Consider the following 19285-nt stretch of genomic DNA (forward strand, 5'->3'; position numbering starts at 1 on the left):
AGAGAGGAGCATCCTGGTGGAAAGAAGATCGGGAGAGAGAAAAATAGAGAATCAGATGAAGGAGAGAGAGAAAAAGAGAGAGAGATGTGGGGAATGAGAATAAGTGAGTGAAGAGACATCTCTCTATATACCTATATCTTTACACACACGCTCGCACACACACAGATCAGAGATTGTACAGCAAAAGGAGGAGAGAGATCACGGGCATAGAAGGGATCAACAGAAACAGAAAGACTAGAATCAAAGACTCAGGGACACAGGAGGCTGGACTGTCTTTGGTGTTGGTGGCTAATCATGGAAGCTGAAGGGAGGAGCCAGCAGGGGAAGCAAAGGAAGGGGCGAATTTGCAGCACCCTCTTGCCTGAGAGATACCCAGCTGCAGGGACTCTGACCTCCTCCACAGTGGGTGAGTGACTTCCCAGGCTGAGCTTGGGGCTCTGAGGTGGGCAACAGGTGTGAGACTCATGTCTAGTCTCCTCTGAGGCAGTGGTTCACCATGAGGAAGGCTGGGAGAAGAAATGAAAACCAGAATCCTAGCATATTAAAACCATGGGGTCCTTAAATAGAACTCCTTTGCTTCACAGGCAGAAATGAGGCCCTGGCTTCTGGTGAGGCGGAGGCATAGCTGGAGCCTATGCCTTCACTCCTAATCCCAGAGTTTGCCCCAGAACACTGCCTTCTGTAAGAGGGGGAGCTGGAGGGGCCGAGGCTTTGATCACGAGAGAGCAGTACAATACATGTAAGTCCCCAAGGGGAACAGTGAACACTGAGTGGGAGCCACACTTGGGTCCCCATGGGAATAGGTGTCTGCTCCAGACATCTCCTTTTCTCAGCCTGTACCTTCCCAGGTGTCTCCTCTTCCCTCTCTGTTCTCTCTTTCCCCGGCAGTTCTCAGACTAATTAATGTGGGGGCTTAGTGAGACTGCAGGGAGGAGAGGCGAGCCTTTCCCACGAGCTCAGGTTCCTGCAGCCTGGTGGCTGGGCCAGGGCAGAGGAAGGAAAAATGACAGAGAGTTCATAAGTAAGGGGAGGTTATACCTGAGTGACACAGTGGAGAATGCTTCATCTTCCCAGGCTGGGGTACAGGAGGTTAAGAGCTGTATAAAGAAGTTTTAAGTTGAATGTAACTCATGAGAGCAGAAAACAAGCAAAGGGGACCTTCGATAGAGACCTAGAAAGTTGTTAGGGCATGAAAACAAATAGAAGGCCCACAAGGTGTGCCCCAGGTGGGTGTGGAGTATACTTGGAGGGGAAAGGCACATGGAGGGGTAGTAACGGGGGGCTCAGATTGGGCATACAGTGGAGTTGTCAGGTAGACAAAGTATGAATACCCAGGATGGAAAGTGGGTCGGAGAAGTAACCCTATGCAGACAACCCAGTCCCAGAAATATAGCAGCAACTGAGGCTAAGCTGGTCCAGGAATAGTGGTTATGAAAGAAGAAGGATTTCTGGTGTGAGCTGAGTTTCCCAAGGGGAATCAGCATAGGGGGCTTTGAGCAGAAAATAAGTGATCCAGTGATGGATGGGTGATCCCACTCATAAGCAACGTCTCCCTCCTTTCTTCTCTCTCCTCAGACATGAGCACTCAGCCCTATAGGAGGCTCTCTGCCGTAGGAGTGGGGAGACCGAGACATTCTCCACAAGAAGGACAGAGGGGTCACTTGCACTCCCGGCGCCGCCACCGTACCACCTTCAGCCCAGCACAGTTGGAGCAGCTGGAATCAGCCTTTGGGAGGAATCAGTACCCAGACATCTGGGCCCGAGAGGGTCTCGCACGGAACACGGGCCTCAGTGAGGCCAGAATACAGGTGATACTTCAGGCTCTCTCCTACCTTGAGGAAAAAATGCAGATTCTCTTTAGTGCAGTGGGGGCTACCTGAGTATAGACAATCAGTGGAACTAAACTTCACCCATCACTTAACACTGCCTCCTCTACACTGTGAATGTCACTCAAGTTTAACCCTAACTCTAAGATAATCTGACTTGAGTTACCACTCTCAATATTTAATAAGGATGTGAACCCCAACAGAAATTCAATTCTAACTGTTCACAGACATGCCCAACCTTGTCCCTTATCCCATAACCACAACCTTGCAGTTCATCCAGCCTGAGGCTTCCTCAATACTAGTCATAGAGTTGATTAACCTTAAGTCTAAATCCTCCCCTAAACCCAATCTTGTCTGTAACAATTATATTTATCAATAGTCTTCATCTCTAAACTGAACCCTAGGGAAGATTTCCCAATATCTGGAGAGAGAAAATGTCACTATGTCATATTTATCCCTTTCTTATTGGAAGGTGACAGTTCTTACTCATCCAAAGTTGTACAAATTGAGCAAATTTAGACACAGGTTAGAGTGAAAAATACAGTTTGTCAGCAGACCTAGGTCAGCCATGCCTCTAGTAGAACTTTTCTTCCTCTGGTGATGTGGGAGATGCTTACTCCCTGTGCCTGAACCTCCTGTCCTTGGAGGAAGGGGATCACGTGTGACAGTGCCACCTATTTGAAATAGAAACTCTGATTTGGCTATTCTTTCTCAGGTCTGGTTCCAGAACCGCAGAGCTAAGCAACGGAAGCAAGAAAGATCATTGCTCCAGCCACTGGCCCATCTCTCGTCTGCCACCTTCTCTGGATTCTTGCCAGAGTCCCCTGCTTGCCCCTATTCCTACACAACACCACCTCCAACAGTAACCTGCTTCCCTCACCCCTATAACCATGCCCTTCCCTCACAGCCCTCCACCGGTGGTTCATTTGCTCTACCCCACCAGTCTGAGGACTGGTATTCCACTTTGCACCCAACAGCCACTGGTCATCTGCCCTGTCCCCCACCTCCATCTGTACTCCCTCTCAGCCTTGAGCCGCCAAAGTCCTGGAACTAGGGTCAAACTAGTAAATAAGGTCATCTCTAGCCTATGGCCCTCATAAAACAGAGAAATTTGGGTGGCTTCTTTCCCTTCTAAGGGTGATACAAATCTGTGTATTTGTATATGTATATGATAAGGGGCAGCTCAGAGTTTGGAAACTTTTTAAATGTGAAATATTTCTGGGCATGGTGGAGCACACCTGTAATCCCAGTGATAGGAGGCTGAGGCAAGAGAATTACAAGTTCAAAGCCAGCCTCAGCAACTTACCAAGGCCCTAAGCAACTTAGTGAAATCCTGCCTCAAAATAAAAGATAAAAAGGCCTGTGGATGTGGCTCAGTGGTCAAATGCCCTGGTTTAATCTCCAGAACCAAAACAATTGTTTTTGATGAATTCTCACTCAGGTGATGAATTGAGAAAATGAGATGAACTTCCAAGAGATATAGGTTAAAAAGCTTCAGTGGAGGTGTCTAGTGGAAAGGTGATGTTGATGGAGAAAATGGTTGCTGCTGTTGAATGGGGATGACTGAAGGAGGCAGAATTTGAGGGGCTTCATTCATTGAGGTCCTGATTAAAGAACTTCATCCAGCTGTTTTTAACCGATTTTTTAGTGCAGGGGACAGTACCGGGGATTGAACTAAGGGGCACTCAACCACTGAGCCACATCCCCAGCCCAATTTTGCATTTTTATTGAGAGACAAGAGTGTCACTGAGTTTCTTAGCACCTCGCCATTGCTGATGCTGGTTTTGAACTCACGATCCTCCTGCCTCAGCCTCCCAAGCCGCTGGTATTACAGGCAAAAGAGTCACTACACCTGGCTCTAGCTGATTTTAATAAGCCTTTTGATTTAAATTCTACCTAGACCCCCCGCCTTCCCCATCACCATCACTCACAACCCCATTCATTTTGGTAGATTCTGTTCTAGAACTATTAGACCCCCCTTCCCCATCACCATCACTCACTACCCCATTCATTTTGGTAGATTCTGTTCTAGAACTATCTCCTGAGTGTGACTTCCCATCTTCATTGCTTCCTTCAGCTCCAGTCTTTCCCATCTCCAAGAGACCTTTGCAAATCTGAACATCAAGGAATGGCTCTCCAATATGTAATAAGAAATGCATTTATGAGATCTGACTAGCTTGGCCTACAGGAGCCTTCAACCTAATTTTTAAATCAGTTGCATGTTTTCATAAATGTAGTTTGGATAGAGAAGAAACATTCTGATTGAAGGCAAACTTGTCCAAGAACAAACCATCTGAGGCTCATACCACATCATTCCCAGGAAAGGACCTTCCATAAAGTGCCTTGATCTGAGCTCCTCCCAAAAGAATTATGATGTAGCCTGGTTGGTCCTACAATTTCTATACCTTATTGCCTAAAATATACTTGTTTTTACTTGTAATTCACTTATTTATGTGTAGGCTTGCCTCCCTTATCGGCAGGTCCATAGAAGAATATTTAGTAGGCAGGCTTCTAGTGACGGATACTCATGTAGTTTGTAGTTTTTTTATATATGATAAGTCTGAAATCAAAATTCCTATATTACACATTTGCATTCTTCTCTAATTATCTCTTGTGCCAGACTGCCTTCCAGAAAGACAGTACAGTCAGGTCTTTATATTTGCAGGTTCTGCATCCCAGAGTTAACCAACTGCAAGTCAAAAACATTCCCCCCAAAATTGCATCTGTACTGAGCATGTACCAACTTTTTATTGGCATTATTTCCTAAACAATACAGTATAACAAGTATTTACATAGCATTGCATTAGTTATTTAAAAGAATCTAGAGATGATTTTATGTATACTGGGATGTGTGCATAGGCATGTATAACATTTTGAATCAGGGACTTGAGCATCCTTGGGTTTCAGTATCTGCAGAAGGTTGTTGAACGGGCCCCCCCCATCCTGAGGGATGGCTCTACTAGTTTTAATTCCACCAAAAGAACCTGGATGGTTAGTTTGGGTGCATCCTTGTTGACTTTTATGACTTCTGACAATTTGTTAACTGAGAGTGATAGCTCCTTGTTGCTTATTTTTAAATTTTCATTACTTGTTAGTGGGAGTTAAAATAGTTTTGGGTTTATTGGAAATTTATACATTTTCTTTTCTGCATTACCTCTGAATTATTTGTGGCTCTGTATATTAATGTAAAAATCATATTTTAGTCATGCTTGAGATATTGTGTATTAGGGGTGTGAACATATGTTTGTGGGTGTTAAAACTACCTTTCATGAATTTTCATTTGTTTTTAGCCTTTCTCTAAAAGAGTTTCCTTGAGAGAACTGAACTCCAATTCCTTAGATGCTGTATTAATGCATTAACTTCTGCCTTAAATAAATAGAATGATTCCAGTTTCATAGAATTTCATAGTCTTTCAGTTCATCTCCGTGTTCTATGGGTCATAGGACAGAACAAACTAAGGAGGAAATAAAAAATGTTGGGAGGTTCTGGCTAAAGTGACTTACCGGGATTCTTACCAGATTGCTCAGATGTCACCTAGGGTATGGTACAGGATGAGAAACCATATTGGATATTGAGGTTGATCAGACATGAAGGATTGGGATTCTGATAAACCAATTTAGAAGGATTCTTGCTGAAATTAGACAACACAGAGATGAAATACAAAATTCAAGACCTGGTTAAAAAAGAAGAGTTCAGGTGAGCTTGAGTTGAATTTGGTGGAGTGTAAAATCTTTGTCCCTTTAATATGTGATGTGATTTTTTCGCCTGCTAAAGGTTTTAGGATCCTCTCTTCTTTGTTCCTGGTATTTAGTTTTTCATGGTGACTGATAGTGTGAAAACCCCTCTCTATATTCATTTCTGCCACTTAATGAATGGATTCTATCATTCCACTGATTCTTGAAGGATAGTAGAATATGCTGCCCCCAAATATGCCACTTAGGTATAAGGATTATTTTGAGCTGAAGGCAACTGGGATGAAATAGACACAGGATAAGCCCTCTGCCCTCCCCCAACTTGCCTAAAAGAAGGACATATATGACTAAGGCTGTCCTCCCTCTCCTCTCTCCCAGAAAGGACAGAAATCAATCACTGTAGAAAATTCTAGGTCCTTATGAACCCAGACACGGCGACATAGGAGTTTACATATCAAACCTGCCAACTAGATCTTCTTTCCCCTTGTTTCTTCATATGTTTGCCTTGTCCTTGGAAGAACAACACACAGTCCTTCAGTATTAATGTTAGCCTAGGATTTTTGTAGGTGTCCTTTGTCAATTTGAGGCAGCTGTCCTTCTTAACTTGTTGAAAGTTTGGTCCTAAATGGATGTCAGATTCTGTCAAATGCTTTTTCTGTGTCAATTAATATGATAGATTAAATTTTCCCCAAAATTGTTATTATTATGAGTTACATGGACTGATTTTCAAATGTTGAACCAAGATTACACACCTGCAATAAATCCAACTTGGGCATGATGTATAATTCTTTTGTGCATTGCTATTGTGAAGATGTTTGTTTCTAAGTTCAGGAAATATATTAGTCCATAGGTTTTCTTTTATTGGGGTTTGTGTTATTGTTGTTGCCCTTGGGTTTTGGTATCAGGACAATTAAAGCCTTGTAAAATCCTTTGGTAAGTATCATTATTTTCCCTTCATTTGGTCTGGAGATCTCTTAGGAGAATGGCTATAAACTTTAATCCTGCCCTGATGGGACTCCAGGGATTTGGTCGTGGATGTTTACAAAAAAAAAAAAAAAAAAAAAAGCTTTCATGGGATGCTTCTTTTCTTGTTGGACAGCATTATGCCTAAATGTCCAATCCCTGATCAGGTATTCCTCTCACAGGAAACTGGTTTTATACTGGCAGATACCCTTTTGGCTCTTGTCAGACCTGTGTCCAGTTTATTCCTACCAAAACAGCTGCTATCTAGGAGAGCCCTCACCAGGAAGGGACTTAGGTTTGGATGTGTTAATGGGTGAGACATACAACAGACAGCCTGATGTTTGAAATATCAGAAGCAACATGTTATTTACAGATCCCAGAAAGAGGATCACAACTTACAGGCCTAATAGGAAGTGAGGAGCCAACTGGGACACACACACTGTACAATGGATTGGGAACAAGACAGAGATAAGGACTTGCGGGTTAAAGGTTTTATTGGGGCCCAGGGAATTACCCAAGCAGGTTTCCATCTGGAAATTCTAATTGGTGGATCTGCAACAAGCAGGCACAAGTCACACTGTGATTCCAGGTGGTCACTAGGGATGTGGGAGTTAGAGGAGAGAGTCAAGTAGGTTGTTTCTAATTGTTAGTTACATGGGGAGGTGGTCACCAGGGGTGAGGGTGGTTGTATAAGGGGGATATGCATATGGATCGTGTTGAAAAACCAGGAGAGGTAGAGAATTAGAAACTACATCAACGGTGACTAAGTGCTGCTTCTGAAATGATAAAGTCCAATTCATATTAAAACAGATGCCAAGGCAACATAAAATTATAAGAGCTCACTAGTAGTGTTCCCACCTCTTATGTTTCTGAAATAGATTTTGTAACTTTGGTGTTAGATCTTCAATCACTTGTTATAACTCTGCAGTAAAACTATCTGGCCTCAGGATTTCCTTTTCAGAAGCTTTTTAAATTATGAATTCAATTTATTCCTTTTTATAGGCTATTACCTACTTAATCCTGGTTAAACCTTGGGAGTTTGTGGGTTTTAAGGAAATCATTCATTTCCTCTAAGCTGTTGAACTAACAGTATGAAGCTGGTTGTGGTACATACTTCCTTGTTGTTTTTCTAAATTGCTAAAGGGTCAGTATTGATATCTCCTATTTCTTTTCTGATGTTAGTGACTTCTGTTTTCTCTCTTTGTTTTGGCCATTCTAGAAATTTATCAATTTTGTTAATTTTGGAAAGAACCAGTTTTTTGTTTCCTTGGTTTTTCTTTAATTTTCTATTTTTGACTTCATTGATTTTTGCTCTTCATTATTTCTTTCCTTTTCCTTGTTTTGGGATTTATTTTGTTCTTGTTTTTCTAATTTTCTAGATAGAACTTAGAGAACTAATTTGCCATAGCTCTCTTTTAATTTCAGGTTGTCCATTTCTTTCACGCTGGTTTATTTACACCCCTCATATTGACTTTGTTAAATTTTAATTTTTATTCAGTTCTATGCATTTATACACTTCTAGACTTCTTCTTTAACCTAGGGATTATTTAGAAGTGCATTGAATTTCTCTTTAGAATCTTTTTTTAGCCTAATGAAACAGAAAAACAACCGTGGGGCTGTGGAGCTATATTAGCAGGGCTTTTGAGGTGTCAGAATTTTCCTCAACACGTAAAGCAGCTGGAACTAGAGCTACATCACCGCCTCCTCTCATGGAGGACGTTTAAGTCATGGATGATGTGAGGCCCCTCAGGCCAAGCCATGGTGAGGAGGAACCCTCAGATGCCAGCTGTAAGGGAGCTGGTTATCAGTGCTGCCCCCTTGTGGGAGAAATCTGGGACTGAAGAAACTAGCCCTAAACCCAGCCCTGCGGGACATCTTCCACCTTATGTCCCCACACACACCTAGGCATATGAGCACACGCTGAAGCGGGAGTAGAGGGGTTGTTGCGATGGACAGGGCAGGCTCACCAGTTTGGGCTCTCAACTGAGCTTAAGTAAAAGACCTCACTTCACTAATCCTCCATTTTCTTCACTAATAAGCTCGGAAGAATATGACATCAGTTCTTAAAAAGTACTGTGAAAATTAGAGATGTTCTGTAGAAGTGCCTCTCTCCTCACCTGAGATGAGAAGTCCCTTGGCTTAAGGAGCAATTAGAGGGCTCACTATGAAGAAACGAATGTGGAGACCAAGTGTCCCCTGTCAGACTGAGACTGACCTAGAAGTATCTGAATGAGGGAGGGGCCCGATTTCCTGTCCTTCTGAGCCAGGATGCTTCTTACAGAGGCTGAGTTCTCCTTTCTGTTCCTGGAGCAAGAGGGAGGGATCCCAACCACTGAAGATCCTGGGGAAAATCTGAGGGCCTCCTACTGTCTCTCAGGAAAGGAACAGGACAACACTTCTCTCTAGTGTTCATTAAGTAGAACTGCAGCAAGCCAAGCTTCTGCCTCCCACTTCATTAGAAGTTGGCTGAAGTCAGGCACCTGGCCATGCACTGAACTTGCACTGACAGAAAAAAAGATCATATGTTCAAGTAACCGAAACACCAAAAATAATGACAAAAGTGAAGAAAACAATCATAGCACAGAGATAGCATCTTGGGAATTCATTGCAGATTCCAATATCAGGGGAGGGGATGATAGCCAAGATTAAACATCAGTTGATCTTGGGAACAGCCTGGGCAAAGGACCCTTAGTGAAGGAATCCTGTAGATGCAAAGAAATTAAACAAGGTCACAGAGGCACCTGAGGAGTAGGGCAATGGGTGATTGAGAGCAAGGTTTGAGAGTTTTAAAAATCTACAATGTATGCTTATCATTGGGAAAACTTTTAAAAAGAGGTTAATGTGCAACTCCAAAGATTTTTCACCAGGATACAGCTTCAAAATCAGCATGGCAAGTCAGGCACAGTGGCACACACACCTTAATCCCAGCAGCTTGGAAGGCTGAGACAGGAGGATCACAAGTTTGAAACCAGTCTGGACAACTTAGGGAGACTCTCAAAATAATAGCTGGGGGTGTAGCTCAGCGGTAGAGCACCTCTAGATTCAAACTTCAATACCTCAGTGGTGTAGTGGGGGTGATCAGCAGGGTAAAAACTGATCTAACATGTTCTTCTGCCCTCTTCCCCTCACATCTTTCCTCCCCATCCCTCTCAGAAAATGACTACCATATGCTTCTGTTTACTCCACTAACGGGACAGTACACTTGACTTACAGGTAGGATAAGGAGGGGTTCAAGCATAATCTACTGCTGCTGAACCCACAGCCAACATGCTTCTGCTATAGTCTGGAATGGTCTGAGTTTATCCCTCAACACTTTATGTGTTGGAAGCTTGGCCCTCATTGTGGTCATGTTAAGAGGTCCTTTAAGAGGTAGAGTCTAGTGGGTGGCTATTTGAAGGTGTTGTCCTTGGCAATAATTGATATCCTTCTCACCCTGTAGCCCCAAAAGCTTTTTTAAGTCTTTACAAATGCAGACCTGTGGTTCCTGATTTATTCCTACATATTTTCCAGTCAAATAGGAAGTACCAAAGCCCCAGCCTCAGTTATATGACTGGAATTCAAAGATTTTTCTTCATTCCAGAATCAAAATAATTGAAGCTTTAATGGTCTTTTCCACGGATGACAGTAATAGCATCGTGTGTGTGTGTGTGTGTGTGTGTGGTGTGTGTATTTGAAACAGTAGTACAAAGCACAAGCTTAATTTCCCCACACCAAATTAAAATAGAGCCCCATAGGGACAAAATTAATTTTCCAGGACAGTTCTGATAGGAGAACATATTCCTACTTGTCGTGGTGGAGGTAACTTTATTCTTAAGCAGTTATTTTCACAGACCATAATCCCAAGTTACACGTGCACACAAAAGGAAGTGGTCTTCACTTCATATGTGGGGCAATGTGTTCTATAAATGCCAAAATCTTGGAGAAGCACAAAGGCAACCTACTCTTTAAAAACACCAAATTGTTGCAAGTAGAACTGACTATGCCTCCTTTCTCCCTTAATAAAAAGTAATGCTGTATCTGACAACCAAATATGGTTTTTATGTCGACCATTTGCAATGCCATTCCCCCTGTGACATGTGTCTTTGGGACTGAAAATAGTTGTCCATTCACCTTGAAGAGAGAGATACATGTTTATTCTTTCCTCCTCTTTTCGTTTTCATGCCCCTATTCCTTGTGACAACTGCTATATGAGGATCTCTTCAAGCCACTGTGCTATTTGGCTACTTCTAAAAGTTTATCCAAACCAAAGAGATTCTCCTCAAACCGAACTGAAATCATCCTTCTCAGCCTCTCTGCCTATGATCTCCACCCCCCAGAAAACAATTGCTATCTGAAACAAATCTGTAGGTTTTTATTCTTGCTCTTGTTCATCTCTATGAAGGTTTTTCGCTAGATTGTCACTGGGTCCATAAATCCTCTGGGCCATTTCTTTACCACCTTTACAGCCTTGATCATAAACATGGTAAAGCTCAAGTTCTTCACTTGCAGATCCATTGTTCATCCATTGGGTCAAAAAGAAAAGAGGCTGCTAGTACCTTGTTGCCTGAAGATTTCTCTTGTTTGTGAGTTACTTTTTCTTCCTTCACTGCCATAGGATTTCTAACAATTTCAGTCAAGTGTCATCTAATTTTTAAAAAAAAGAAAGGTATTTTAGTGAGGTAATTGCTTTATTAATGCCACATGTTTGGATCTGTTCAATCAGGGAAATTGCAGTATTCAATATAACTATCTAACATTCTTTCTGCTGTAAACTAAGCTGCAATGTGTATGTCATTATGAAGTCACAGAGAATCAAGCTCAGTCCCATATGAGTAACCAAGAATTTATTTCAAAATAAATTCAGAACTTTGACTTCTGCCTATGATGGGATAACAAGAATCAGACTCCCTGCAGCATCCATAAATAAAAATGCAGATAAACTGCAGGAACCAAATGTTTTCAGACACTGGAAGTATCTAAAAAGAGCACAGGTAGTGACCTGGAGGCAGGAACCCATGGAGGGGACCCCATGGAAGCCCCAGTTCAGAGTCCGCAAGGCTCAAAAGACGCAGGCAGGGAGGAGGGATCCAGGTGAGTATGGAGGTCCCTGAGTTAAGGAAACTGTGGAGAATTTGAGGGGGCACAGGCAACTGGGTATCACAGAACTAAGTACTAGAGAGAAGAGAGGAGTGGCTGAAGTAAAGGGTAAGATTGAAGAGCAGAGGACGGAGGAGACATGGAACAATGCTTATGTGTAAGGATAGATACAAATCAAAAATGAAGGGGCTGGGTTGTGGCTCAGCCATAGAGTGCTTGCATCACACGTGTGAGGCATGGGGTTCGATCCTCAGTACCACATAAAAATAAATAAACAAAATAAAGGTATTGTGTCCATTTACAACTAAAAAGAATTTTTTAAATGAAGAAACAATTTTCTCTGGTGTGAAAATGAAAAGAACCCTCTTATTTTTCTTTTAGAGTACTCTTAAAAAATCATTTGTGCTGGGCATGGTGACACACACCTGAAATCCCAGCTACTTGGGAAGTAGGAAGAATGCGAGTTCAAGGCCAGCCTGGGCAATTTAATGAAACTCTGTCTCAAAATACAAAATAAAAAGAATTAGAAATGTAGCTCAGTGGTAAAGCACTTGCCTATCCTGCATGAAGCCTTGGGTTCAATCCTCAGTACCAAAAATAATAATAACTTGTCAATGCAAATTCTTTATTTTTCCCTTCCAGATGTATGTAAATTGCTAAGGTAAACAAGTCTCTTTTCAAATTTCCAATCTAAGGATGACTTTCTCAAGGACCTGGGAGTCATCTCTATGATATGGAATCATCAAGAGAGAGAGTATCTTTGTCTCCATGGGAGGACAGGAACCATAAAATAGGAGGCATTTTTTTTTCCTTTGGTAAATGTAATTAGCAAACAAGTGGCTACCCCATTTATTTAAAGTGAATTTAAAATAAATTTTATTTTAAAGAAACGCAAAATAAAAATGGTGTTGTGATCTCTCTTACTTGAGAACGAGTTATTTTCTATCTTGAGAATGCTACAACTGTAACTGCCTGGTTCTGTACAAGCAGGAGATGTGCCTCTGTCTTTGCAATCTCTCCAGTGGATCTCTCTTTTATGTATCACAAATTGTGGTTGAATACTTCTTCAAGAATAAATCTGTTTTCTTTCTCTTCTACTTTGGTGTAGGGTATGCCCCACTTCAGGCAGTGAACAGCACAGTGCTAGAAGTAGCCCAAGACTTGAAGGGCAGGGTCCCTGCACCCTCCCTCCAGCTGCAGAGGTCACAGCTTGGGGTGGAGTCTCAGCTGAAGCCTAGAGACCTGCCTTCCCCCTTCTCTCTTCCTGGATATTTTCCTCTTCCCAATGCTCCATGGCAGTTTTCCTGGATCATTCATGCAGACTGATTAGTTCTTAAGACAGACAGATCCATTTTATGTTACTCATAATTAAAAATATATAAATAAATGAGGAATATATAAATAAATGAGAAATATATAAATAATGGAGAATAAAATGGGTGGTAAAGAAACAGAAAATAAAAAAGACAAGCACTTAAAGATAAAATTGTGCTCATTCTACAAAATTCATTGGGAGCAATCAGTAAATTTACTAAAAATTTAAGATTCATAGGTAAATGCAAGAATGTGGATAGGATTAAGATAGCAGAAAAATAAGTGACAGCTCACAAATTGGTAAACTTTGCAATCAAATCATGGAATAGAGATCAATCTACATATTTAATGGAAAATGTTTCTGCAAAGACTTGTAGACACTTTCCATCTGTAAGAATGTTTCATCCATGAAACTATATAAACCATAGTAAAATCTATGGAAAGAAGATGCTGGGTTTTTGTTGCAGCGTGAGTGGATGCCACCTATAGAGGCAGAAAGAAAACCATCAGAGACAGAACTAAGATGTTTGATGAGGAGAAATTAGTCTGAGTCTCAGCACTGTCTTTTACTGCATGATCTTGAGCATCTTAGATTTTCCTTTGAGTTCTAACAAGAACTTTCCTGGAAAAGGGAGGAGATTAAATGTGAGACACAAAAAGAGAGTAAAGAACACAGTTCTCCCTGAAAGGTCCACAAGAATTGCTGCAAAGCACATCAGGCAGAGGCATTTCTTGGCTTCTGTGCCAGGGCGGCTCACTATTTATGGGGACACAACCCTTTTCCACCACCAAGTCCTCTATATACATGTGCTGGTTAGAACTTGGGGTTTTTTCCTGATATCCAGAAACTAGAAAAGACACAAGGAAAACTGAATGCACCCAGGATAACAGGGTTAGTTTTACAGTTTAATTCTTCCAGGCTGTGACTAGAGAGGGAGCGGACTCCTGCCCCTAATAAGGAGCACTTATCACTGCAGAAACATGTTTCTCACATTTGCTATCTGATACATATTTTCCATAAAAACAATATTCCTAGCAGCTCAGGAGACAGAGGTAGAAAGACCACAAGTTCAAAGCCAGATTTATCAATTCAGAAAGGCCCTAAGCAACTTAGCAAGATGGTCTCAAAGTAAAATACAAAAAGGGCTGGGGATGTAGCTCAGTGGTTAAGTAACCCTGGTTCAATCCCCTGTACCATTCATGTGTGTGTGTGTGTGTGTGTGTGTGTGTGTGTGTGTGTGTGTACGTGTATGAAATACAATAAAAGATAATGAACATAGCAAACATTTATTAAACACTTATTCTGTACCAAGGACTTTCTTAAGCATGCTACTTATTTTAACTCACTACACTCTAGGGACAATACTATTTAGTACCCTAATTGATAGAAAGAAAACAGGATTACAATTAAAAAAATCACTCAGACTATTTTTGTGTTTAATCACAGCTTCATTTCTCATGGCTTTTCATCTTAAGGATGATATCTGCCACTCAGCTGTCTATCTCATGTGTTTGAGACAGAGTTTCATTAAATTGCTCAGGTTGGCCTTGAATTCGCATTCTTCCTACTTCCCAAGCAGCTGGGATTTCAGGTGTGTGTCACTATGCCGAGCACAAAAGAAAAAAGTTACCATTACTTCTTCTCTCATCCCAATCTTACAATTTTTTCTTTTGCATGGTCTACATGCAGTTTTTCACCAGTATATTCATTGTAATGAATCACTTGTTGCTAAGTTGGATCCCCAGCACTGGGGACATCAGATATCATTTAAATGTCCCTATGTTTCTGCTTGCTAGCACTGACCTAATGAATCACCATATATAGGACCAAATTCAAAGGTCATCATCATTGAATCCTCTTCTTCTGGTCCCAGTGATATGACCAAGCTCACACCTACCTTTCTTCACTTCTTCACTAGCTCTCCTCTTCATCTGGAAGAGACTGCTTCAGTATTAGATCTACCAAGAAAGCTTCCCTGATACATCTGGTCCCAGTAAATGTCCCTATTCTGGGCTCCCATTTATCATCTATATACCACCTACAAAATAAAATACATCATATTTTTTGAAATATATTGTGTATCTTTTCTTTCCTTATTCATAAAATATGATATCTTTAAAGTATACACCATGCTTCTTATATATTCATTCAACAGAACTATATTGCTCTCCTGGCACCAGGCATCATGCTAGACACTGGAATGAAGAAAGTGGACACAGATTCTACCCTCAGTGTGCAGTCTGGATGGGAAGGCATCCAGAGATAAACATAACCCACAGACATATGTGGTTGTCACTGCAGAAACATTAAAGGAGGTGTAATTTGCTTAATGCATAGGTGGGGGAAATTTAATATGGAGATGTACATTCACATCGATCATCTCCTTCCAGGTGACATGGAAAATGAGACATGAGATTCAGCATCCATGTCCCTTATATGTGTATATCTTTAGCACCAATGTCAAATGACAAAATGAAGGCTCATGATAAATCAGGTGCCTGAGATCCAACAGTAATGAAAAGAGGGAGAGATGGGGCAGAATTACAGCTCAGTGGTACCTGAATCCCAGCAGCAGACCCCTCATAGAAACATGAGTGAATAAGTCAAACCTGAGTTAGGAAAGTATACTCAGATCCAAGAAGTTCTCCTTTCGCTCTTTTATTTTGTAATGACCATTAACTTCAGATAGAAGTTAATGGTCATTACAAATAGAGAGCAGAAATAAGCAATAGCCATTATTTAGTTTCAACATGTATTTAGATAACAGGGCATTTAATGGACTTCTGGACAGGAAGACCGGTCAATAGAATTTGGAACTATAATATTTTCTCTCAAGTGGATTCGAGCCCAATGTGAAACCTGCATGATGGTTCTGCACCTGTTTCAGAGTGGGTGAGGACCGAGCACTCTGGTGCTGCTGAGAGGTGAGGACTGACAGAAGAGACACAGAAGACCAGTGTGGAGATGGCCACAGATAATTCATCCTGGTGCCTGGGTGTCCTCAGTGTACTTCTTCAGTAAAAGGGCACACAGCAGCCTCTCAGGGGGAAATGCATGGGTCTGGCATTTGGGAAGAGGGAGAGCCAGGCAAGTGAGAAGGGAACATCAGAGCTGGTGTGGGAGAAGACATGATGAAGAATGAACTAGGTCGGCACAGGCCTTCTGCCTGAATCCCTGCCTTTCATTTCACTTAGACAAGGAGTCAAGCCCACTCTGGATGTGTCCCAGAGCAAAGAATCATCATCTTCAGCCCCTATAGCTGGGGAGAAAGTGCAAACAAGAGGCAGGAGGGAAGCCATAGTCCCCTTCAAAACAGGGCAGGTGCCATACCAAATCATGTGCTATGGTGAAAGGAGAACATATCAGCAGAGGATGGCTAGAGAATTCTCAGCTCAAGGATGGGTTCGCTCAATCCCTCCCTTAAGGACAGGGTTTCTCCCGTTTCAGCATTTGATCCAAATAACTTGATGTGAAGGGCTAGCTAGGGCATCAGGTTTAGCTGCACCTCCAGCATCAAGACACGAGGTGGCAGTAGCTTCCCTTCAATCAAGAAGGAAAGGGAGAGGAGGGACGGATCCAGAAACAACAACAACAAAAAAATCAGCTCCAGAAAATGCTAAATGTTTCCTGGATTGTAGAATCACACCCAATGAGAAACACTGCATTAGGGTTAGTTAAGAAACCATCAAGGCGTTCCTGAGAGAAGATGGTTGAGGATATTGCCTTTTGCTCCCTCTCCTTGCATCCCAGGTCTCGGGGTGCAAGGAGGTGACACCCTCTTGAGTACCTATAGATGTTGGCAGCCCTGGATTCACATAAGCTTTTGCAGAGAATCCTAGAGTCCCATTCATTGTCTTCTTCTGGCATTTTGGGGGCTCCCAGGGCATCTTTTTGAGGGCTTGAAAGAAGTGCCTTTGGAATCCAGTGCTGACTTTCCTGGAGATACCCTTCACCCCACATACTGTGAGAGCATCTCCTCGCTGGTCTCCATGGAATTGAGACCAACATTAATGCCAGGAGGTAAGGCAGTTGGTCCTCTCTCACCAGCATTCTTTGTATAGACGCTGTCACAGTAATGTCTCCCTGACCCCAGGCTCCTGTGTCAACCCTGCTCCAGCTCCTGAGGCCCTACTTTCCTGCTTCATGTGGGTCACAGGCCCCCCTCTCAGTTCTGTCCACTCTCAGGTTCCCACCCTAAGCCAGGCCCAGCCTACTTAACCCAGGACTGAAGTAGGATAGAAGAAATTTTAAAATAGAAATAAAAGTGGCATAAAGGAAGGTTACGAATGTATATTCAATCTGAGTTTCCACATACTTTTCCAGACCTGTCACTCCCTGAGCCAGTCTGTCTCCCAGGTCTGTCATTTTCCAATGTTTGGGAAATCTGTAAAGCTTAGAGGTACCATAAAATCATTCATTTATTATAATAACTTTACATAATGTTAATTAACCCACCAACAAATTGATTAAGTAAATAGAGATAGGGCATTTTAAGAAATCTATAATGTAGGGAACTTTCCAGCATTATCTCTTAATCAGATAATGAAGACCACATCATCTCAAGGATCCTAAGAATGTCCAGACCAACATAATCCATCTTGTGATCACCCAACTATTGTCATTTTTACATACTTTCTCATACCCAGTTCTCACCCAGTTTCCTTTAAAAGAAGATCCAGGAACCCCCAAAATGCATCTCTCACTCTCCAGATGGCCCACATTCTCCCTTCACTGTGTATTCTTTGCTTTCCTAAATAAATCCCTGTGCCTTTCCTGACATGTGAGGAAATGCTTTTTCACTATGTATGTCAAAGACTCCCACTAGTCCAGAGAGTTCAATTCCACCCTTCCAAGGATAGTAGATCTGGATGGGACTTCATTTCCAGGAAAATTTCAAGGACCTCGGGGGGTCTCAAAGCAGGCCCTGACAGGACTATTTCCACCCAAACCTGAAGTGCCAAAACTTCTGACTTTGTATAACAAACTGGAGTTTGCAGTCTTTTCTCCATTCTGAATTACAATAACACTGTCATTAAGGGTCTTTCTCATAGACAACAGTATCACTATCTATCCAAGCTGGCTACCTATGCTGAGTTCACAAAATCTGACTATTCCAATAACTTGAGAAAATGTCAAAGAAATCATGCAAACACACAGAAGTACCTTTTCAAAATCCAGGGATGGCTCTGTGACCTTAGGGGTCTGTGGAAAGAGAGAGAGCCACTAGAATTCTTTATTCTTATATAGGGGACACACAAGGGAAGGTTCTATGGAACATTTTATCCCCAAAAGGGCAAAGGGGTAGGGTTACAAAGGAACAGGTGGGTGTAATTCAACCCCATGGGTGACGCCCACTCCTGGAGCCACACATTCCTTATCAGTGGAGATAAAGCCCAATGTATTGCAGGGTGTGATAACTCTTCAATACCCCTTTACTCAGGACTTCAAGGTGTGCACATAGCTTCTGTTCAGAGTGGCTCCCAACACAGCAGCAATAGCATTTGTTTTTGTTCTAAATGTTTTTACTTGAATGAATAGCTGTACCAAACAAGAACTTACTTTACCTACCCCAGATTAAAATAGCATGATAGGTGCACAAGTCATTTTCCAGGACAGTTCTAATATGTGAATATTCTCCTATTCCTGGTGGTTGGGATAACTTTACATAAACAGTTATTTTTATACACTCTATTAACCCACAAATGCAAAAATTACACCAAAGGAAGTGGGGGTCTTCCTTACAAGTGTGGGGCAGTACGTTTTATAATTGAGAAAGAGGAGAGAAACATTGATGCTACCCACATCTAAAAACACCAAATAATTGAGAATAGAATTTTCTATCCCTCCTTTCTCCCTTGACAACAGGCAGTAAGGGCTCTGGCACCAAGAAGCAGTCTTTACACTGACTGTTTACAAAATGTTTCCACACATGACATTCATCCTTAGGGTTACAAATAACAGTCCATTCACTTTGAAGAAACATAAGCCTACTCCTTCCTGCTCCCTCTTGCCTCATGCCCCTATCCCTGTCCAGGCTTGATCATTAGCAGTGTAGAGGTCTTCTTTCCAGCTGCTGATCTACTGTCCCAAGCCCAGGTTGGTTGAAAAGCCTTTGTCCACACTGAGCTCCACTGGATGTCTGAGGATTAGGCACATCATGATAGCACTGATCTAGAGACTGTTCTGCTTCTTTGTTGTCCTTGTGTTTTCATATATTACCCTTTACCAGATGTATAGGTAGCAAATGACTGTAGCTGTCACTATTGTCCTCAGGATCATGTGGCTCAGGAAGGAAGGGCTGGGTGGCCCAGGTGCAGGGTCAGCTGTCTTCCAGATCTATGGGATACCTGGTTCTGCTGCCACCTGGTCCTGGCTGGTGTATCCATTCATGTCTCTCTTAAACACAAATAAGA

The 19285-nt window shown here is 42.0% G+C and overlaps 1 protein-coding gene across 1 annotated transcript; it reads left to right on the top strand.

Moving 5' to 3' along the window:
• Positions 1-294: 294 nt before the first annotated feature.
• On the top strand, positions 295-2880 carry Prop1 (PROP paired-like homeobox 1). The gene is made up of 3 exons (XM_005339353.3): positions 295-406; positions 1576-1808; positions 2542-2880. The coding sequence occupies exons 1-3, from the start codon at positions 295-297 to the stop codon at positions 2878-2880; spliced, it is 684 nt and encodes a 227-aa protein (XP_005339410.1).
• The last annotated feature ends 16405 nt before the right edge of the window (positions 2881-19285 follow it).

Source organism: Ictidomys tridecemlineatus, chromosome 1 (genome assembly GCF_052094955.1).
Source record: "Ictidomys tridecemlineatus isolate mIctTri1 chromosome 1, mIctTri1.hap1, whole genome shotgun sequence".
In the NCBI taxonomy this organism is placed as follows: Eukaryota; Metazoa; Chordata; class Mammalia; order Rodentia; family Sciuridae; genus Ictidomys; species Ictidomys tridecemlineatus.